Source organism: Andrographis paniculata, unplaced genomic scaffold (genome assembly GCF_009805555.1).
Source record: "Andrographis paniculata isolate CXL003 unplaced genomic scaffold, ASM980555v1 Contig14END, whole genome shotgun sequence".
Classification (NCBI taxonomy): Eukaryota; Viridiplantae; Streptophyta; class Magnoliopsida; order Lamiales; family Acanthaceae; genus Andrographis; species Andrographis paniculata.
This window is the reverse complement of record NW_026137424.1, coordinates 262,119-286,545: the sequence shown is the minus strand read 5'-3', so window position 1 is coordinate 286,545 and position 24,427 is coordinate 262,119. Positions and strand designations below refer to the sequence as shown.

Sequence of the window (24,427 nt, the reverse complement as noted above, 5' to 3'; positions counted from 1 at the left end):
TTGGTTGTAATGCATTGGTGAGATTGCGCTTGGGTACATAGAATTGTGTATACAAGTAACATTCTTTGATGATAAACACAACTATGATTTGCATCCTCCAAAGTATAGGCATATGATTGTTTCAAATAGGAAGATGAAGGAAACAAACACGGCTATTGCAAGGATGAGCCATGATGCAAGAGTTCAATCAAGACATTCTTATGATTTTAATGAAACTAGCATCATAAGGTAAGAAGGATGTTGGGTTTCTCAAATCCGATCTAAAAAATTATAAAAAAAGACAATGAAATGATGAGTTGAAAAAAGAGAGAAGCAAATGCAATGTTGACGTATTTTAGTAAACGATCAATAGACAATCTATAATTTTTCTATGATCTTGAAGTTGATACAAACAATAAGATTTCTAACATATTCTAGTTTGATGCTTAGATGAGGTCTAATTACATATTTTTGGGAATAGCACAACGTTTGACTCAACATACTAAACAAACAAAAGTTCACAGCCTTTAGGTACAAAAGTAAATTTTTTATGTTGGTCCAAGATCTCATTATGAAAAAAATAATGTGCTACTTCTTTATAATTGATGTGCTTGAATGTTTTATGCTTTTTAAATAGTACTTATGTGCTTTCTTTATAATCTAGGTGTTTTATATTTGATATTCCAAACTTTTCTATATGTCATCATAGAAATATTGTGAGCTTGTGTCTTATTGAAATATAAATATGTGCTACTTCAAATCATATTGACTATCTTTTATAGAAATATGTAATGTATTTAAAGACAAACATATATATTTACTTTAATTTGCTTGTAGGGGTTTTTGTGGGGTTTAATCATAATAGACAAACGTGTTTCTTTGAGGCTACACTTTTATATAAGGAGACAAATGAGTCTTTATTGGGTTCTTTCACATTATTTTGTAAGCGCATGAATGAACAAGTCCCAAAGACTATATTCACATATGGTTTCAGTAATAAAAGTGGTATGCCAAACACATATTATACTTTATGTACATGACATATTTTATAAAATCTAAAAACAAATATTGTTTGTGCAACTCAATGTTTGCTTTTTTTATTATTTTTTTTCTTTTAATTTATGGCTTCAAATATGAATAATGTTCTATAGTTACTGTTGGGATAACAAAAGTAATTTAATGCATAGATTTATCAACAAGAGTGAGGAACACCTACACTCTAATCTCATTTATTAACAACACAACGGTGTACACAGATAGCGAGATAAGAAACAAATAGTACTCGCTATGGTTGCAAAGGACCGGGGATCAACAGATCAACACAAGAATCAACACGGAAAGCAACTGTGTTCTCATAGGAACACACAAACAAGTTCACAACTAATCATAAACCAACAAATAACCAAATACAATACAACGAGATTTAAGCCGATCCAGAAATAAACATCACTTTAGCTGCTTTCCGAAGGTCTGGGACACCGGGACCTTAGATTCAATCACAAACAGTCACAAATCACACTTATAACCTGCGGAAGGAAGAGAAATGAAAGAACTAATACAATAACAAATGTAAGTGAGAAATTAGCAACAAATGAGGCCAAGAAAAATCAATACAGAAATTAATTAATGAGCGAACGAAGACAAAAACGTAATGAAGCGATTCAAGTAGTCGCGTGCAGAGATCGTGCACTGGTGCGGGAAGTGTATGGAGTAGAAGTGAAATATAGAGAATGTAAAATGAATGTGCTCTGTGTGTGATGTGAGTGTATGGAAGATGGTGGAGATGGAGTGCACAAGTGAACTCGTGTGTGAGTAGAGAGATAAATGGAGAGGGTGGAGTGAGTGAGGATGAAGACGATGATTGGTGTGATCCCCAATTAGGGCTTAGTCTATATGTGTATATATATATAGTATATAGTCGGCTCAGCCCAGTACGAGGCCCAAATCCAAAGGCCCAGAATGCATCATATTTTTTAACAGTTATCTCTAATGGTGTGTTTTGTATAGAGAAATGAAGACATAGATATAGAAATGTCTCAATTTCTTTTGTTTGTTTAAGTTAGAGAAATAAAATTTGAGAAAATAAATTATTTCACTTCCTCTAATTTAATGTCTCCTCCATGTGCAAAAAAATTGAGAAAGATAAAATTTGAATACCTGAAAGTGTGTTTATTTTATTTATTTATTCTTTTAAATATTTAATTTTATAATTTATTTGAAAAATATATTATACCCATATCTAAAAATTACACCATTATTATTATTATTATTATTATTATTATTATTAAAAATACACTAATTAAATATGACAATATTTATCACAAATTCTTACTTCATTTATTCATTGTTTTGTCGTGATTAATTCATTATCTTTTTTTTTTTCACTTGCAATATGAAATTTCATCTTGATTGATTCATCCATATTTTTTTTATATTTTTAAATATTTCTCAATATGAATTTTCTATTTTACCAAACATTAAAATCAATTCTTATTCTTTATTAAGTTTCTTTTCTCTATAAGTTTTTTTCTCTGCTATCATATCACTATAATTTTATTCTCTTTACTAAACACACCTTAAGTGTATTCTTCAATTTTGATTTATAATGAAAAGTTTCTCAAAGTAATTTAAAAAATTATTATATATTGTGCGAGATGAAATTGAGTTTGACTTAATTACAACAATAATAACAACCCGAAAACATATTTAGGGTGTTTAGCTAAGGATTTGAATTTTGGAATTGGATTTTGAATAGTAAAATATTGAATTTGAGTAGTTGTATCATATGATATAAATATGTAATGATTTAATGTCTTAATGTAAAATTAATTTTTATATTCATATAAAAAAATAAAAAATAGGTGTTTAATTTGATATATTTTTTAAAAAATTAGTGTATAAAAGTGGGCAAAATTCCCCATATATTTAAATATACAATCAATATATTTCAACTCTATCCAATTAAAATATTTAAACTACAGTAGCGGGTTGAGTTAGGTATATAATATCTAATCTAGCTCCACTAAAAAATTTCTTTGATATCTTATTTATTTGTTATCCTATAAAAAATAATTTTTTATCTCAGATTGATAGCCCACAAAAAAATTAAACCGTCTAAGATTGGGTCAATCTAGAAGAGTTCAATCGGTAGCCCAAGCAAACCCAAGGGAAGAGACGCCCAGTTTAGCCAAGGGTCTAAGACTGGGGCTAATAATTTGAGCAAGAATCGGTCAACCGCACACATCCAAATAAGGAGTTATGAGAGAAGTGGAAGAAGTAATTCCTAAATTCCAGGTGAGTGACTTGGCGAGAAATTAAGGGATAATTTAACAAGGAGGAATTTGATGAGCAGAAAAACTCATCCTATCCATAACAACATATTCAACTTTTTTTTTCACTTTTTATTCCTGCATTATTATTGCTTTCTTATTTGATTTTTTTTTTCCCCTAAATTATTGTAGAGCATTCAATTCAATTCCTTTATTGAGCGAATTTCATTAATTTTTCTTTTTCGATCTAGCATCTCAATTCATGCAAATTTTTATACCAATTTATTATTGCGCGAGACTTAGCCTGTATACTTTCTTGAGTAGGCCGGGGAACCCGATTATTGTCGATTTCGACTGGCCTAAACCCTTTGGATCGTCATCAACGAATTTTAGCGACAAAAACTTGGCACGCCTAGTGGGACTCCGACGGTCTCGCATTTTTTATGCAACTGAGGAGTCACAAATTACCATCGCCGGAGAAATCTGCAATGTCAAAAGATAAGGAAACCGCCAGTGAAACTTCAGCGTTGCGCACACCCAGAGAACTCACGCAGGATGTGTCCTCTGCTGCTCCGGGAAGTGGAGAAATGATGTAGACTATGCCTGCAAGCGTCCTCCAAAATCAGATCCGCAGGGCGATCCAAACGGCCTTCCACGAGTCGGCATTGACACTCTCCCAATATCTCACAGACATCCTGAAGCCAACTATCAGAAATGAGATCGCATGGGCAAGAGAGAAGGAGCTGCGCAAAGGTAAAGCACTAACAGCCGGTCCTGGAGATTATGAAAAATGCACCTCCGACGAAGGTAACACAAGGGGGCACATCTAGACACCCTCCGACAATGCTCCAGTATGGTAACGTAACCATATTAAGCAAAGGAAACGAAAACAACAATCCCTCGGATGAGACAATGGCTGAAGGACTTTGGCTGTTCTTGGGGCAGGCCACCGTAAGGCCATCGCCACATCAGGGACATCCGGGGAGCAGCGGGCATACACCACCAGCCACCGAATGGCAAAACAATCATTTGTTTGGTGGCGTAAGCGTGTCCACATCACTCGCAGGGGCGAACGATCAAGAAAATATCCTTGCCGGAGGAGGAACTGCTGAACCTTAGGGCACGGCCAAACAAGGCCTCATCACCTCCAGCCGCTCCTTCAGCTGCGAGGATGACTTGGGGGGCATCAGCCCCACCTTCGAACCCACACTGAGGGCAGCTTTTGCTCCTCCGAGTCCATAGGGTTCAACTCCGTCGACTGTAGCAGTTGCTTGGGGCTCAGGTGCACCAGCTCCAGGCATGTCACCTCCACCTGGAGGGCAAGCAGTGTACCAAAAAGCTCCCCCCACCGGACCAGCCATGCAACAGAGGTATGGAACTCCAAAGAGTCCCCCGATCCAGTTTGGTAACCTTGTTCCGCCATCGGAAGCACCTGTACCAGCCAAGGGGAATCGAGGATGTCCACCTCTGGCACAACCTCCACAGGGTCCTCAACAATTGTTTCCTCGTGCCCAACTAGATCCGGGGCAGCCTGGAGGATATGCCGATATTGCTCCCCTACCGCGATCGATTATTAATCCGCAGGCCATCGAGGAAGTAATTCGGAGGTTGTATAACGACCCCATTTGGCTGCCCGTTAGACCCCATTACCAACAGCTGTTCCCAGATCAAGTTGTCATCGATCATCCGATGTCCCAGAATGTACGGGTTCCAGAGTTCACATTGTTTTCGGGAGAAGGCTCACGCTCCACTATCGAGCATATTGGGTGGTTCACGACACAATGTGGAGGAGAATTTGGGACCAACAAATGGTTCAGAAGCAAAACACATCTTATCCAAGTCCAAGAGGACAAAACAGACTGCCCGGAGGAGCTGGTGGAGACGTTACTGGCAAAAATATCACAAGGAAAGGAAAGACGTATACTTGCCCGGCGCTCAAAGTACCTCAGAGGAAGGAGACCAATCCCAAGGTACAATATGCTTTCAATATATCAAAAATTGAGCAAATATTTGACTTTCTGTTGAAGGATAATCAACTCCAGTTTAAAAAAGGCCATAAAATGCCGTCCGACGAGGAATTGGGTGGAAAAGCATATTGCAAACGGCATGGCTTGTACGGACACCAGGTTGGGAGCTGTATCGCTTTCAAAAAAATGGTACAAAAGGCTATTAAGGAGGTCCGCCTATGGCTGGCCGATAAACAAGAGATAAAAATTTACACGGAGCCATTCCCGGTTCAAATTAATGCCATCGATGTCTGTCCTGGTAGGAGGAACTGATCAGCCTTGGATAGCAGGCCAAATTTTGGACAGGCCGCACCAAGGAAGAATGTATTTGAATGATTGGGGAGGTCCATAAAACCTCCATGAAGGAGTTCAGTATAGGATCACCTCTCACCACATAATACAGTGGCCGAAGTTAGCTTTGAAAAGAATGGTGAGGTATGGCGAGTGACTTTAGTCGACCAAGTGGTGATAACTCATCATAGTATGCGATGGACGGAAAGACCGTCAAATGATGAGAGATGGACGGATACTCGAAAAAGGGTCCCACTATTGACTAGGACCCAACGGCGGAGACGGCAACGTCAAATTTTGATAGCACGCCTCGCAGAACAGGGACGACAACATGAGAAGCCCTCCGGAGAGCAAGTGAAAATTATAGGGACTGAGGAAACACCTCAGATGGAGAAATTACCTCTCAAGAGGAGGAGGCTACAACAATAGAGACCTAAACAAACTGTCCTAGAGGACAGCGCCTCATCAGGACAACAACCTCATCCGGAGGAGCCGGCAGTCTCTGTCCCGGAGGACAAACCAATTATCGGGGCCTTGGAGGATGATAAGTCGTCAATTGTGAGTCTAAACATTATCGTGAACAACCAAGATCTGGAACAAGCACTACATTATGAAAGAGACTTTCGGGTGAACACTATTGGTTTTTTTCCTAGAGAGTTCGTGGCTCCGGAGGTCCAGTCTTCTTATTTGCAAGGGAAAATATTAGTGGAAGAAATTGGCCTTCTTTCATGGGCCGATCCGGAACATGAGGTGCCGAAAAGGGAATCAGAACTGGTCATCTTCGGAAGTTAGCCGAAGAACAAACACGGCACCTTAAACCATTGTTCCTAACCGTCTATCTCAATGGTCGCACGATCAACAAGGTTTTGATCGACGGAGAGGCATCCGTCAATGTGATGACCTTGTCTACACTCTGAAAAGTTGGAAAGAACCGGGGAGATCTGATTGCTACCACCACGCGGACCACGGAGTTTACGGAAAATGCGCATTCGGCCGTCGGCGTGTTAGTGGCCAACGTGACGGTTAGGAGTCGTACTGAGTGGATGACCTTCTTTATGATCAAAGGCAAACCGACTTACTCGTCCATCCTAGGAAGGGACTGGATTCACACTACCTAGTGTGTGCCGTCCACCTTACATCAAAAAGTGATATTCTGGAATGGTAATCGCATAGTAAAGGTCAAAGCCGAGACCGATCCAGCCATGGAGGTTCATGGAGCTGAGGAGGTTTACTATTCGCCTGGCATGTATACGCTTTCGATGATGTTGATGGATGTGGATACATGGACAAAATGTAACATCACAATGAAGGGGTTCGAAATTCACACAGAGGCTAACACACGGCCTGTTCGTCAAACTGTTTACAATGAATAACAACCAAAAGGTATTACAGGACCTGAAAGGGCGGATTTTCGAGAAATATGATGTTACATGGAGTACTAGATCTAGCCCCGCTGGAATTCTTGAAAGGCAGGTAGATCCTCCAGATTAGGTGCCTCATGATCGAAGATTTTTAGGAGATTTAGAAATATCTCTTAAGATACAAAAAAATGATATATGTATAAAATGAAAATAGTGTCGTGCGTGTTCGTGTAGTAACTCCAAAAAAATCGTCAAAAATAAAAAAATCTCTTTAACCGGGAGTGTCCGGGTCGAACTTAGGGAATATGTGAATATCCTATATTTAATTAGAAAAAGTGCAATGAGTTAATGCAATCGAAGGACTGAAAAGATAAATTACAGAAATTAAATCTAACTAAAAAACGATAAAATATACATATCTCGAAAAGGATGGAGCGATGCGCTTGTGTTTGACTTTTGTGTTCCTTAATGGCTAGATCCTATGGACAAAATGAGCGGGATGACGATGGTGTGATAGCAAAAAATATATGTATAATTGCGGGGCGGCTCAGACAAATGAGCATGATCGCATTTGCTCGCTTAAGCCGATTCTCGACTTGATTAGTACTTGACCTTATGGGATTTACAATGAGGCTTTAGTGACACCCGGCGAAAAACATTATTTGAAAGAAAATCCGCTATCACCGGACATTTTTGTGACCCAATAGACAACCGCCTATGCCCCATGAATTATTCTTCAAACCGTTCCGCTAGTGGTTCTACCCCTCTGATACCTCTCTTTAATCAGAATCGAATTCAGAATAGCAACTAAGAAAGTCGACAAGGCTCCCACGTACTTAGCTACATTGAACTACCTAGAATCTGTTAATGAATACGACACGAAACTAGGCTGAAATAGTCGATTCTTCTATCGCCCTTCCGCAACCTTGTCGAAATCTAACTTGAACAATTCAAATCGATAGAATTTTTGGGTGAAGGTGAGGTGGAGAAGTGTGATAGGAATTTTACCAGCTAAAATAATATACTGAAATTAAAATAAAAGGAGGAGAAAATCAGTTTGCTTGCGACACAAAACCAAAAATCTTGTATTATTAAACTAGATAAAAATATGGAAGAAAAGAAATGGAGAAAATGGAGTGTATGGAATGTGTATGGTTATGTATATATATGGTGTGTATAACATACAATTAGAAGGGATATTTATAGGGGGAAAATGACGCGGACGTCCAATCTTCAAGCATTCAAATGCCCGTGGGACCCATTACTCGAAGCCGAGTTCGTCAATCTAAAAAATCCGTCACTGCATTGATCGGATGATTTTTTATGGAGAATCAATTTAAGGATGATGCTTGGAGACCACTTAGCCCTCACCTGACGCTCCTTCAATGGGACCCACAAGAATCCCAATTGAAAGATCAAGAGAATCGCTAATCATGGAAGATTATCAAGGGAATCATCACTTATGAAGAGAATCGCTAATCATAGAAGATTATCAAGGGAATCATCACTTATGGAGGCTTCTAGAAGTTACCTTAATATATATTTCCTTTTATTATAAGTTTTCATATAGTATAAGTCCATATCTAAAGCTTTCCTAATTATTTATTTTCTTATAGTTAGACTTACATTTTGGTCTGTTTCTTTATTATTTGTTGCCTTTTATTTTCCTCAAGGATCTCTATATAAGGTCATTACCTATCATTGTAATGGGAACTTTTTTTACATCTTGAATCAAATTTCACTTTTATAATTTTCTAGTGTGAAGGAGTGATTTCCTCACATTTAGAGTCTCAAATCGGGTATTTGGAGTAATTCCATCGGTTCGTGGCTTCCAATCCTTTGCAGTGGGATTTAGCCTATTGTTTGTGTTTTACCTAAGGATTGATTTCAGGTTCGAGACTTATTCTCGTGGTTGGTTATCATCCATACTAATTCACATTCTCTGCACTATCTTTTCTTTTTTCCTTCTCTTTTCTTTTATACATATTCTTAATCCATTTGTTCTATTGAACTTTGTGGGTAAGAATTATACTGCAGATTATAATTATACACAGTCAGACTGTGTCATCTAGTATCAGAGCTAGTTGATACAATCTCTTGATTGATATCACGGTTCTTATTTGAAAAAAAAAACAAAAAAAAAAAACAAAAAAAAAAGAGGCAAAAAAATGAAAAAAAAAAGTTATTATCAAATATCAAGATATATATTATTAACTTCTAGTTCTCAAATCAACTTTTCTTTTATCAAAAAAAAAAAAAAATCTATTTAGATTATTTGTCTTCTACCTTCATTCTGAACTTATATTTCTTTTGGTTTCACTTCTGTTTTGGATTTTTGGCTATCGTCTTTGGGAGAATTAAATTGATTTGATTTGAGTCCTTTTTGCGAGACGGAGAGTTACATAAGGTGTAGAGTGATACACGAGAGTTCTAGTGAGGTTATTTTCTTTTTTTTTCCCTTCTCTTTATAATGGCGGGGGGTGAAGGATCCAATTCTCAACAAGTTGATGTACAAGGTCTTCTCAATACCATTCTACAAGAGTTCAAAACTCTTTACCATTATGGATTGGAGTTGATGAATATTAGGATGGATCAACTGGAAGAGAATCAACAAAAGTTACAAGAGAATATCCGACCGTTACCGGAAGCTCAGAGGCGAAATGATGTTCAACCGCATTTGAGGCCAAGATGCAACATCCGGCCTCCGCCCCCACACAACTTTGATGAACCCGATGATGAGGAGTTTGAAGGAAATTGGGAATGACCTAGGCATCATAATAACCATCACCGACGGGATTGAGATGAAGCTATCAACTCGATCAAGTTTCAAGTGCCACCGTTCCAAGGAAAATCCGACCCTGAAGTATTTTTGCAATGGGAACAAAGGTTAGAACTAATCTTTGATGTTCAACAATTAACTGACCAACAAAAACTCTGCGTGGCCGTAATGGAGTTTTCAGATCATTCCTTTGTATGGTGGGACCAATTGAGCATTGACCGCCGCAGAAATAGGGAGGCTCCAGTGCGTACTTGGACAGAACTTCGTGCACTCATGCGAAAGAGGTTTGTTCCCCCTCATTACCATAGTGAAGTATTGTAGAGATTGCAGAGTATACAACAAGGGTCTCGGTCAGTGGAGGAGTACTATAAGGAGCTTGAAACACTTCTTCTACAAGTCGATATCCATGAAGATCAGGAGCAAACGATGTCTAGATTTTTGAATGGGCTTCAAAGGGATATTGCTGATGCGGTAGAGATGTACCAATACGTGGACCTCGAGAAGATGGTACACTTGGCCATAAAAGGTGGAGAAACAACTAAAATCAAAGCGGATGCAAGGTAATCCGTTTAAACTTTCTCCAATTGTAGGGTTACCTAAAGCGCTGCTTCCACAACATATCAACAAAGGAATAAAAGAGTCCAATTTGAAGTCCTCCTTAGAATCACCCGCAGTAAGAGGTACTCCGCATACAAGTGCATCTACTATTTCATATAGCCTAACTACCCCGCAATCTCTCAAATCCTCATCCTTACCGATAAATACATCTGCCCCGAGCCACTCTCAAATACTATACCCTTCTACTAAAAAATCAAACACGAGTGCAGTGATTCAGGGTGAAACCAGCTAGAATCTTAAACACGAGAGTGAGAGGTCTAATCTTTTTATGTGTAGGAAGGAAGCTTTACGCTTAGAACATGGAGTTCATTGTTTTCTACTACTTTCTAAACCTATTTATTTTTCCATTAATGACTCTAATAAACTTCCATCTAGTTTTGCTAACTTATTCCAAGCGTATGATGATGTTTTTCCTGAGAAAGTACCCCATGGTTTACCATCCACTCGTGGAATTGAGCACCAAATTGATTTTGTCCCGGGATCATCAATTCTTAATCGGCCAGCCTATCGAGCCAAGTTGGATGAGGTAAAAGAAATACGAAGGCAAGTGGAGGATCTACTAAGCAAAGGTTGGATTCATGAAAGCCTAAGTCCTTGTGTTATATCTGTCCTATTGGTGCGAAAAAAAGGAGGTTGGCGCATGTGTGTAGATTGCCGAGCCGTCAATGCTATAACAGTTAAGTATCGTCACGTCATCCCATTCCTAGATTAGATGACATGCTTGATATTTGTGTGGTTCTGCAATTTTTTCAAAAATTGATTTAAAAAGTGGCTATCACCAAATTCGGATGAATCAAGGTGATGAATAGAAAACTGCCTTCAAGACTTCTTCTGGTCTATATGAGTGGTTAGTTATGCCATTTGGACTTACAAATGCCTCAAGCACATTCATCCGATTGATGAATCATGTTTTAAGGAAATTTATAAATAAGTTTGTGGTAGTATACTTTGATGACATACTTGTTTATAGTACTTCTATTAAAAAACATGTTGAACATTTACAAGCAGTTTTAGATGTTTTACGGGCTGAGAAGTTATATGCTAACTTAAAAAAATGCGACTTTTGCGTCGACAAGTGCAACTTTTTGGGTTTTATTGTAGGAAAAGATGGAGTATGTGTAGATCCTGCGAAGATTGCAACCATCCAAGAGTGGCCTACACCTACTAGCATACGTGATGTCCGCAGTTTTCATGGCCTTGCAAGTTTCTACCGTCGATTTTTGCGGAATTTCAGCACTATTGCAGCACCCTTAACTGCAATTACCAAAAAAGAGGATAAGTTTGAGTGGAAAAGTGAACAAAAAAATGCTTTTGATACTTTGAAATCAAAACTTACATGTGCACCCATACTTGCTTTACTTGATTTCTCTAAACCGTTTGAACTTGATTTGATGCCTCTGGTGTAGGTATTGACGCCGTCCTCTCGCAAGAAAAGAGACCCGTTGCATTTTTCAGTGAAAAACTACATGGCGCTGCATTGAATTACTCAACCTACGATAAGGAATTGTACTCCTTAGTGCGGGCCCTGCAAACATGGCAACATTACTTATGTCCTTGTGAGTTTGTTGTGTACACTTATCATGAATCCCTCAACCATATCAAATCCCAAAGTAAGTTGAGTATGAGACACATCCGATGGATCTCCTTCATTGACACCTTCCCCTATGTTGTTAAGTACAGAAAGGGTAAGGAAAACATCGTTGCGGATGCATTGTCACGCAGGTATCATGTACATGAGGGGTATTTGCTGCGAGAAAATAAATTGTGCGTGCCTAAATGCTCTTTGAGAGAATTGTTTATTTGGGAAAGTCATTCAGGGGGTTTGGTGGGACACTTTGGTAGGAACAAGACACTTAACTTGCTGCAGGAACATTTTTTTGGCCACGAATGAAAGCCGAAGTTGAAGCCGCAATTCATTGGTGTACAACGTGCCTCTCGTCGAAGTCTACTGTTCATCCACACGGATTGTATACTCCGCTACCTATTCTTGAATCCCCTTGGGTTGATATTACTATGAATTTCATATTAGGTTTGCCTAGGAGTAGGTCTGGTAAAGATTTAATATTTGTTGTGGTTGATCGATTTTAAAAAATGGCACATTTTATTCCATGTACAAAAACCACTGATGTTTCGCATGTTGCTTCATTATTTTTCATAGAGGTTCTTAGATTGCATGGTGTTCCAAGATCCATTAATTTTGATAGGGATTCTCGATTTTTAAGTTATTTTTGGAAAACACTTTGGGCTAAATTTGGTACAAAATTAATGTTTTCCATATCACACCACACACAAACTGATGGTCAAACAGAAGTTTTTAATCGAATTGTGGGTAGCTTGTTACGTGCCTTAGTTAATGAGAATTGAAGAGTTGGGAAGAATGTTTAGCTCATGCTTAATTTGCATATAAACGTACGATTCATAGCTCTACGAATTGTTCTTCATTTAAGGTTGTATACGGTTTTAACCCATTAACTCCTTCTGATCTTATGCCATTGCCACACAATGAACACGTTAGTTTTGATGGCAGAAAAAGGTATGAATTTGTCCAACAACTTCATTCTCAAGTTCGGGATAACCTACGAAAGGCAGCTGACAATTACGCAAAATAAGATAACTGTAGGCGCAAGAAAGCTGTATTCGAGATAGGAGATTGGGTTTGGCTACACTTAAGGAAGGAAAGATTTTCCGAATTGCGAAAGTCAAAACTTACTCTCCGTGGAGATAGGCCTTTTCGAATATTGGAACGCATTAATGATAATGCCTACAAACTTGAACTCCCAGGTAAGTACTAAGTTCATGCTACTTTTAATGTTTCTGACTTACGCCTTTTTGATGCAGCAGATGAATATCTTGTTCGGGAGAACAAGAAAGCTTTTCAAGAAGGAAGGAATGACGAGGACGTCCAATCTTCAAGCATTCAAATGCCCGTGGGACCCATCACTCGAAGCTGAGCTCGTCAATTTCAAAAATCCGTCACTACATTGATCGGATGGTTTTTCATGGAGAATCAATTTAAGGATGATGCTTGGAGACCACTTAGGCCTCACCTGACGCTCGTTCAATGGGACCCGCAAGAATCCTAATTGAAAGATAAAGAGAATCGCTAATCATTGAAGATTATCAAGGGAATCATCACTTATGGAGATAATTGCTAATCATGGAAGATTATCAAGAGAATCATCACTTATGGAGAGAATCACCAATCATGAAAGATTATCAAGGGAATCATCAAATATGGAGAGAATCGCTAATCATGGAAGATTATCAAGAGAGTCATCACTTTGGAGGCTTCTAGAAGTTACTTTAATATATATTTCCTTTTATTATAAGTTTCCATATAGTATAAGTCCATATCTAAAACTTTCCTAATTATTTATTTCCTTATAGTTAGACTTACCTTTTGGTTTGTTTCCTTTATTATTTGTTGCCTTTTATTTTCCTCAAGGATCTCTATATAAGGTCCTTGCCTATCATTGTAATGAAAACTTTTTTTACATCTTGAATCGAATTTCACTTTTATAATTTTCTAGTATTAGGGAGTGATTTCCTCACATTTAGAGTCTCAAATCGGGTCTTTGGAGTGATTCTATTGGTTCGTGGCTTCCAATCCTTTGTAGTGGGATTTAGCTTATTGTTTTTGTTTTACTTATGGATTGATTTCAGGTCCGAGACTTATTCTCGTGGTTGGTAATCATCCATACTAATTCACATTCTCTGCACTATCTTTTCTTCCTCCTTCTCTTTTCTTTTATACATATTCTTAATTCATTTGTTCTATTAAACTTTGTGGGTAAAAAAATTATATTGGTTATAATTATACACGGTCAGACCGTGTAAGAAAAGCTTCTAGAAGCTTCACGATTACAACTGCCCATAAATAACTACCTCTAAAAATAGCTACTAACTACTCTAAAATAGCTACTAACTACTCTAAAATAGCTACTAACTCTGAAAATAGCTACTAACTACTCTAAAATAGCTACTGATAACTACTTATTAACCTACTAATAACTAATATTTTTTTAGAAGGTTTTAGAATTAAAAAAAAAATACAAAATAGCCAAAAATTGGCTAAATAATGATGCAGGAATTAAATGGGTGAGCTGGGAGAGTGCAAGAATAAATGCATGAGCTGGGAGAGCAGTGTAGTAAATACAAGCAGTAATTGCTGCACATGATTAATGTAGCTGGCGCTCATGGATTCCGCGCAACCGACACTCGCTTTCCGCATGGCTGTCGCTTCTGCGCCAGCTGTCGCTTCCCTCATTTCCATGCATGGCCTTCCGCGCTCATAAATGCAGCTGCCGCTCACGGATTAATGAACATAAAATATCATTCAAAAAACATACATCAATTAATTTAATTTATACACCAAAATAATTATAAATTAAACCTAAAAACTAATAAATTAATATTTTACACACAATATGAAATAAATACAATTATTAGAATAAATTAATATAAATAATACCAAAATTCGACATAAATAGATAATTAATTAATTAAATATAAGCTATAAAATATGGCACAATAAAGAGTTATCAAATTCCTCACACTTAACCTTTATTCGTCCTCGAATAAATTCAATTAATGAAATTAAACCAAGTATTTTCTAAACGAAGGACTCAATATTGTCGGCAATATGACGGTGGTGTGTAAGTGAATCTTAGCTAAAGTTCAGATCCTTAAGCCATTTACGCGATATTGTTCATCTAAAAAGATTCTAAATTATATCTCCTGAAATATTTTCAAACTTAAGTATTTGTAGTAGCTTCTAAAGATGATGCGACAACTCAAAATATTAAATAAACCGCCATAATAAATTCTATGGTACAATAAATTAAGAAAGAAGGGGGCCCAATAGACATTGCTACGGATAATAAATTAATTTCGACATATTTTCGCGTCGATACTTTTTTTTTTGCCAAGTCAAGTTGCATATAAAGATAATCGGCATCCTCCTCGGACTATTCGTTGGTCAATCCCATTTTTAAGGAAACTTAATTCATCCTCTCCGTTAACAAGTGCAGCTAAATAGACGAAAGTTCTAAAAAATCAAACTAAGTATGGAACAAATGAAACGAAAGAGATATCAACCAACTTGATCAAAATCTCGATTTATACTTATTCTTAAAATAACTTCAATTATTGAATTTATTCGAATTCAAACTCAAATTAAGCACAATGAAAATCAATTGACTCAAGAAAATAACATATTTACAGCTCACTTTAGTTTAAATAAAAATAAATATATAAAATAATTTAATTCATCATAAATTATAACATAATAAATTAAACAAAATAAATTAATCGACATAAATTAAAAATAAATAGAAATAATTTAATTTAAATAAATTAATTAGCACACATTATTTATTAAGGCAAGACGAAATAAAAAAAAAAAATTACTGCAGAAGTAATTACTAGTACTTTAATAGAAATTAAATAAACTAACTAATTACTTAACTAAATAAATAATTAATTAATTAAGAAAGCAGCAGGCTGCTTCTTCTAACAAACTTAAAATAAGATTGACGGGCTACAACAAACGTAAATAAATAAATAAATCAGCATCAAGCCATCACATAAGCAAACCTAATGAATAAGATTAAGTTGCGTATCAACTAATCAACAACAATACATGAGATCTTAAGTTATATGAAAAACAGAGACAATCAAACAACAAGCGAATGGACATAAATTACAACATACTAACCTAATCTAACACACAGTCACTAGGCTAAATATGCCGTATGCATAATAATAATTACAAAACAACAACAACAACAAAAACAAAATAAAAGAAAACTACATATGGCTAAGAAAAAGAGCAACCTAAAGTTAAAGAAATGAGCAACAAGATCTACAAAAGGTTAGAGGAGTTCACTAACTACCAATCGCAGACACTAATATAAGCACTATAGCAGCAGCAGATTACTAAGAATAACTACTGACTAAGCTAATGCAATCACCAAGCATGCACAAACTAAACTTAAGCTACGAATAGACCTAAAGCCAAAAACTAAGCAATAAAGTTTACAAATTCGATTAGCATTGCTAAACTAAACAACAAACAAGATTAATCATTATAGCGCCATATATCAACTGATCCGTCTAACAGTTAAATAAATTATCGAGTAACACCTAACTAAAGACACAAAATAGGATTTGGGTACACAATTATACTGAGAGACTGTTACAGAAGCAGTTAAATTAAGTTAGTTATTTAACACTACAAAGCTAGTTAACAATTAAGAAGAACACCCAAACAAAACTTTGACTGCAAACCGATCTAATTGTAATCCTACCTAATCAGCAGCATTTTATCAAAGGCTAAAAACAACGGCAGATTAACTAACTAAAATACATAGTACACAACATAATATTAATCTAATCTAATATACAACAAGCTAATCTAACCAAGAACATCATACTCTATTTATTATGCATTAGACTAGGCTACAACTAACTTCTAAACTAAAGGAGGAGAAGCACGATTAAAGCTAATCTGATGTACAACCAAAATTGCAGCTCTTAACATACAACAACTAAGCTAATTATTTAATTCTAACATTACTTATCTGAAAATTATCCTAATGCACTAGATTACGCCGCTCATGGATTTCGTGCAGCCGACACTCGCTTTCCGCGCCAGCCGTCGCTTCGCTCACTTTCATGCATGGCCTTCCGCGCTCATAAATGCAACCGCCGCTCACAGATTAATGGACATAACATTCCGCTTTGCTCAAATTTCCGTGCAGCCGCCACTCGCTTTCCGTGTAGCCGCCGCTTATCTTTCGCACAGCCATCGCTTCGCTTACCTCCATGCAGAGATTTTCGCTCCGCTCACAGTTTCCACGCCAGCCGCCGCTTAGATTTCGTGCTAGCAGTTGACTTTGACTTTTGCGTGTTGATTTTTCCGCGTTGACCGTTGAATTTTTTGACTTTCGCTTCAACGGCTCTTTTTCGCTCCCGAAGTCATTTTTCACTTTTTAATGCTAGTTTTGGACTCCCATACCAGTTTCCAAGCATTATTTCACATGTATAAATAATAAACACATTATAAATATTTATTTAAATAAATAATACTTATTATATAAAATTAATTTAGCCAAAATTAAATACTTAAATAACACATAAATAATGCCTAAATATAATTCAAAAAACACATAAATTAATTTAATTTATATACCAAAATAATTATAAATTACACCTAAAAACTAATACATTAATATTTTACACACAAGATGAAATAAATATAATTATTAGAATAAATTAATATATACAATACCAAAACTCGACATAAATAAATAATTAATCAAGTAAATATAAGCTATAAAATATGATACAATCAAGAGTTATCACCTCATCCGGAGGACCAAAACGAAGATTTCCCCTCGCTTTTCCAGAGGGCTACCCCATCATTCGAAGCGCAGGATCCTCTTGAGAAAATCAATCTCGGCGACGGTACAGTGCCTCCGATGACCGTAATTAGTTCTTTGCTGCCTCCGGACCAGAAATAGTGACTTACGAATTTAATATGAGAATACCTAGACTGTTTCATACGGGACTACCATGAGATGCCGGGTCTATCCATAAATTTTGTTGAACATCGGCTGCCAACCAAGCCATTGTTTAAACCTAATAAACAGCCCCCACGGCGGTTCAACCCGGAGTTGATGCCAAAGGTCAAAGAAGAGGTGGAAAAGTTGCTTCAGGCGAATTTCATTCGTACCTGCCGATACCTAGAATGGATATCTAGCATCGTACCCGTGGTGAAGAAAAATGGAAGATCCAGGTGTGTATCGATTTTTACAACCTTAACTTGGCGACACCCAAAGATGAGTACGTCATTCTGATCGCCGACATGCTCATCGACTTAACTATGGGGTATGAGATCTTGTCCTTTATGAATGGGTACTCGGGCTACAATCAAATATACTTAGCCATGGAGGATGCCCGCAAAACAACGTACCGATGTCTGGGGTGATCAGAATATTCAAGTGGATTGTAATACCCTTCGGATTGAAGAACGCCGGAGCAACCTATCAAAGGGCCATGAACGCGATCTTCCACGATTTAATCAGTGAGTGCATAGAAGTATACATCGACGAAGTTGTTGTCAAGTCCAGAGCATTCGACCACCATCTCACTAACCTCCGAAAGCCTTTACCTAGATGAGGCAGCACGACCTTAAAATGAACCCGATGAAGTGCGCATTTGGCGTCCAGCAGGAAATTTCCTAGGCTTTCTCGTCCATCAGAAGGGGATTGAAGTCGATTATAATAAGACAAAGGCAATCCAAGAATTTGGGCCCCCACGCAACCCTAAGGAATTGCAGAGCTTAATGGGCAAGATTAATTTTTTGCGGGGATTCATTGCTAACGCCGCTGGGAAAATGAAAGCATTATTTGTGTTGCTACGTGGAAGTCGAGAGATTTTTTAATGGGGGTTTAACACAATAGACCGCTTTGGAGCAGATCAAGCAAGCCCTTATATCGCCACCGGTGCTGATGCACTCCTAAGATACACTTGTATCAACGGTTTACCCTATCGTTGTCGGGCCGATAGAACTTTGGCACGGTTCTTGGGGCAAGATAATGCCATGAAGATAATGGTGCAGGTATAAGAGGGCATTGGAGGAGCACATAGGGCTGGCTCTATCATGAGGTGGACCATCATTTGATATAGATACTTCTGGCCCCGGATCTCCCAGGATTGTATCGATTATGCTCGGGGATGTCCTTCATGCCAACGCCAAGGCCCTTGTGACACGCCCCGGTCGATGAACTTCATTCGATTCTCAAACAGTGGCCTTTTCAGGCGATGGACGATGGATGTCATTGGAAAAATCCACCCGCCTTCATAAAAAGGGCACACATTTATCCTCGTGGCTACCGATTATTTCACAAAGTGGGTAGAAGCTGTCCTGTTGGCCCAAGTATGGCTGAATCATGTTATCTGTTTCATCAAGAATAATATAATTCATTGATTTGATATACCAAGGACCATCACAACCGACCAAGGGACGGTGTTCATTAGTACGAAGCTCAAGGCCTTTGTAGCACAGTACGACATCCGATTGCTACACTTATTCTCCGTATTATCCGCAAGCCAACGGGCAAGCCGAGGCTATTAATAAAATGTTAATTGTAATCACAAAAAAAGGTGTTGGAAGGTAATCCGAGAGATTGGAACAATACTTTAGAGGAAGCCCTGTGGGTTTATCGAAACGGAAAGTCCACCGCGACTGGAAGCACACCCTATAGACTGACATACGGACAAGACGTAATCCTACCCTTTGAGATCACGGCACCTTCTCTTAGGATCTTGAAACAGAGTGAAGTACCAATGGACGAGCAGGATTGGACATTGCTGCAAGAGCTGAACGACTTGACGGAGGAGCGCCTTCAGGCCCTCAAACACCTCCGGCTTCAAAAGAAGAAGGCCGAACGAATATTCCAACGACAGGTTCGGCCATGGTCTTTCCAAGAGGGAGACTTGGTTTGGAAAACTATACTTCTGAAAGGTCCCAAGGATCCACAACTGGGTAAGTGGTCACCTAATTGGACAAGCCCTTACATTATCACAGCAAAGTCATCCCACGGAGTATATAGATTAATGAATCCCGACTGCGACAAATCAAAAGTGTTTATCAACGGAAGACTTTTGAAACATTTCGACCCTTCCCTGTGGGATTTCAAAAAGACGGAGCAGACTTACATTTGCCATTTATGAAGAAAGACATGCATACAGAGTATAAGGAAAACATTCAAACAAAATAAGAACAAGTGCTGATGCATGTCAAGTTTCACCTACAAAAGACTAGTTCAAAAGATATTACGGCGGTGAGATATCAGTCATCAAAACAAAACAAGGAAAAGCTGCCACACTATATCAATCATCATCCTGAGCTACTTGGATATCAAGCAATGAGCTATCCCCGACTGACGATGCCCCAACAATTGTAGGCTTCAGAGAGTCGCGAGAGGGCGAGACTACCAAACCAGAAGGTAGCTTACTCTGACAACTCTCGGAAGTCGGTAGCCTCCGAACTCATGGGGCGAAGAGCGGTCTAGCCAGTTACAATGTCAACCCAGGACTGCCTGAGTTCAGTTAGGCTCCACTCCGCCAGACTGAAATTCTACTGAAACATCGCCCGACACCCAGCCAATGCTAGCAAAGGACCATCGACAGCCCGCGTTAGAACATACAACTCAAGGCGGTGAGCAACCTTTATAATCAGGTTGTCAGACGTCCTCTAAATCTCTGGAGAGATCTTCTTCATTCGCGCTTGAATTCGTTCCATTTCAGCTTTGAGGACAACCTGTTCCTCTTGAAGGCTGTCAATGTAGGTTTTTTCCTCTTATGTCTTGCATCTCTCTTCCTCATAAGACTCAGTGTAGGTCTTCCATCGCTCTTCCAACGAAGCCAGCTCTTCTAACTTTTCTTCTGTGACTTTGTTGAGGGCTTTTCCAGACTGAAGACGATCAGCCACTTCGCCTAGCCTATCCTGGATTGTCAAGCGGAGACGAAGAATACTTGCTCAGCAGAGTCTTACCCAGTGCCACAGACATTCTCCGCGATGGGGATCGAGGTGAAGGGCTAGGCGAACCTTGGGTGAAGTATTATTCTAGATCCATTAGGACAGCCAAGGAAACTGAGTGCAATGGTGAGACCCCCAACTGAGGAGTCAGATTAACAACAACATCTCGAGTCGTCAAATCTATGACGGGCACTGACGGTAGCAAGGCAGCTGTGGAAACCGGAGACCGCGTAGAAATCTTAGGAGACGAATGTACCACAGCCTTTTTTAATGGAACTTGCCACAATCAATGCAACATTAGGTTGGACTCAAAAAGCTTTATAAAGCAAACCATCAAGACTACCTGATCGGATGATGTCGGGGAAGCCGGACATTTTTTCTTCTGCTCTGCAGACTATGAATTTGGAATAGCAAACTGGATGGAAAATCGAGCAGATTTCCATGTACCAAACGTGAAAACAACGAAAGCAGCAGGAGATTTCGGGCCTTTTTTTGATTTTGAGGCCATAGCTGGAAAATGCAAAAACAAACACATAAGATACATTATGCGAATCAAGCACCCTGGTAAAATCAGAAACTTACCCAAAACAGACGGCCCTTAAACCGACTCCGATTGCGTGGGTACCGGATCAGAAGTTGTTCTACTCTCGGAACTATCACCAGTAAGGTTAACAATAGAGCCTTGTATGGTATTAAAATCGATCACCTCTTGTATTACACTCCACCACCCGTTATAGGTTGTCGTCGCCCGAGGGTCAAATGGGTAGAGTGACGGGATGGGCGAACTGGATCTATAAGCATATGAGTGCCATGCTGCAGGTTCAACCTTTTTCACTCCCCCGGATAAATCATACGACAAAGATAACAAGAAACCGATGGCAGGAATCTTCTGCATCAGTCTTAATTTCCGCGCTCAGAACTGAGGTTGATATACCTCCCCGACCAATGAATTAAACCGAGAACCTAAACTTAGTCCACTGAATATAATCCGGGTTGAGGCACATTTTCCCCAATAACTCAGAAAGCTGACGACATCAGGAGAAGAATCGTGATCTCTGGCAGCTAAGGTGAACCAAGATGGCCCACAAACATGTGTTGACAACGGAAAAAATTCAGCAGAAGGAAGAGAGGTTTCACGAAGGAGAGCAGATATACACCTAGGAAGATTCCCCTTTAAGAGAGGAAAACCGGATAACGCAAAGCCAAGGCAAGAGCCCCTCGGAATACGAGTGATATCAAAGGAAGTATTAGAAAATTGCGGAAAGTAAAGCCGAGCCCAAAATTCCAAGAACCAGAGAGGACTGATGCCTTGGATATCACGGGCAAATGAATTAGCTAATTTTGCAAGGAGGTCATTTATACCACGGTATAGGAAGCTCATGACATACGACGCAAGATCAAATAGAGCACCAAAAACAATGGCATCAATAGCAAGTTCGGCCTAGGGATGTCAAATGGGACGACCCGGTTTTAATGGGGCGGGTTTGAGTCTAAAAAATTTTGTTCAAGGCAGGTTGTGGATTTTGAGTTTAAGATTCGGCTGGGTATGGGGCAGGTTACGGGGTTTATTAAAAACACGCCCCTCCCCTGACCCAAACCCAGATATTTTAACAATTATTGTAATTTATTTATATTTTATACAATCTAAATTATATTATTTATTTATTTAAAAATATTTAAACATAAATAGAACCTTAATTCTAAATCAAATTTGTCTTTGCATTTGTTTCTTCTACAATTCTTTTTATAATCGGGACTATTGCTGATCGCCATCATTGCGGACTATTGTCAATCTTTGATTGTTCTTATTTTTAGAACTATAATTTTTGGGTACTTTGACGCATATTTATTTTAGTATTAAATTATTTAAAAAATTATATTTTATTCTTTTCTTAAGAATATGTGAGATCCAAAACCCAAGCAAAGCTTTCTCTAACTCACTACTATGGGAAGGGATCGCCTTACTCAACAATAACATATCCCTAATGCCCCAAGAATCCCACATATCGCCAAAAACAGGGTCTAGCCTATCAACCCAGGAACCCCAAGATTCAAAATCTTCTGGACTCAATAATCACTACAAGAAAAAATTATTTTTGTAACAACATTTTTTTATCTCTAAATCTACTTTTTCCGTTACTAATGACATTAGAGACAGAAATAGGAATGAAATTACGTTAGCTACGTGAATTTTAGGAACGAAATTCCGTTACAAATATATTATTTTTTTGTAGTGAATCGTGTTAGTCGGGAAGGGATATGGGAAAAATTTAACTAAGGTTGAGTAAGGGAAAGGTTACCTCGGCCGAAGACTTTGGCCAGAACGACGCTGAAAAAATCCTCATATTCGGAGTTGAGGCGAAAAGCCCAATGCCCGTAAATCTTCGTGAGCCCAGATGGAGGCACTGCCGATGTACCGGCGGGCCGAGCAGCAGACGACGGCTTCTCCTTCACCTTCGTGGCAGACGGCGGACGAGATGGAACTTCGGAGGGACTCTCGATGACACGCAATTTTGAGGATCCGGTACCCACCATTACACAAACGAAGAGCGGTGGCGTCGGTTTCAGAACGGGCGGTCGGCAGCAGGTGGGAGTCGAATGACTTAGGGTTAAAGGTGTTTGAAGGGAGTAATGCATTTGGGGAGAACATAAGAAGAAGAGTGATGAAGAAGTTTTTCAGAACCAGAGCAGAGGGAGAATTCTGAAGTGATAGTTGCTTAAGTGCAGTTCAAACCACATTGGGGCGCGCGTAAGAAGACATGGAAGATTCGCACCTCAATGAAATTATAATACAAAATACATTTTTGTCTAAAATATTTTTTTTTGGGAGGAGGGTGCATTTGTTATTTTACAAAAAAACAATTTTTATCTCATATTGGAAGCCCACTAAAAAATTCAACCGTCTAATATTAGGCAGGCCCAAAAGAGCTCAACCGGCCGCCTAAGCAGGCCCAAGGGAAGAGCCGCCCAGTTCAACCAGGGCATAAGACTGGGCTTAATAATTTGAGCAAGAATTGATCAACCGCACACATCCGGATAAGAAGTTATGAGACAAGTGGATGAAGTAATTCCTAAATTCAAGGATAGTGACTTTGGAGCAATGAAGGGATAATTTAAAAAGGAGGAATTTGAGGAGCAGAAAAATTCATCCCATCTACAACAGCAAATTCAACTCCTTTTTTTCCACTTTTTATTCATGCATTATCATTGCTTTCCTATTTGATTTTCTTGTTCCTAAATTCTTGTCGAGTATTCAATTTGATTCATTTTTTGAGGGAATTTCCTTAATTTTTCATCTTCGATCCAACATCTCAATTCCTGCAAATTTTTATACTAATTTATTTTTGCACAAAACTTAGCCCGGATACTTTCTTGAGTAGGCCGGGGAATCCGATTATTGTCGATTTCGACTGGCCTAAACCATTTGGGCCGTCATCGACGAATTTCAGCGACAATAATATTTAATCGCAAGTATATTTAAGACTTTATTTACATGTTGTATAATCAATTAAATATTTAATAAATGAAACTTAATTTTAAAAAATTAAATTTAAAATTTACAGAACCAATTAATTATA

General features: G+C 38.4%; 1 protein-coding gene across 2 annotated transcripts; it reads right to left on the bottom strand.

Annotated features, from left to right (window-relative positions):
* Positions 1–1,392: 1,392 nt before the first annotated feature.
* Positions 1,393–23,533, bottom strand: LOC127259062 (uncharacterized). Of its 2 annotated transcripts, none has more exons than XM_051286220.1 (2): positions 23,150–23,533; positions 1,393–1,505 (listed from the first exon to the last, which is right to left on the bottom strand). In XM_051286220.1, exons 1-2 carry the CDS (start codon positions 23,484–23,486, stop codon positions 1,486–1,488), a joined length of 357 nt encoding a protein of 118 aa, XP_051142177.1. In that variant the 5' UTR covers positions 23,487–23,533; the 3' UTR covers positions 1,393–1,485. The 2 variants fall into 2 exon arrangements, with proteins under 2 accessions (XP_051142177.1, XP_051142170.1); XM_051286213.1 differs by lacking the exon at positions 1,393–1,505 and adding an exon at positions 14,395–14,604.
* Positions 23,534–24,427: the final 894 nt, after the last annotated feature.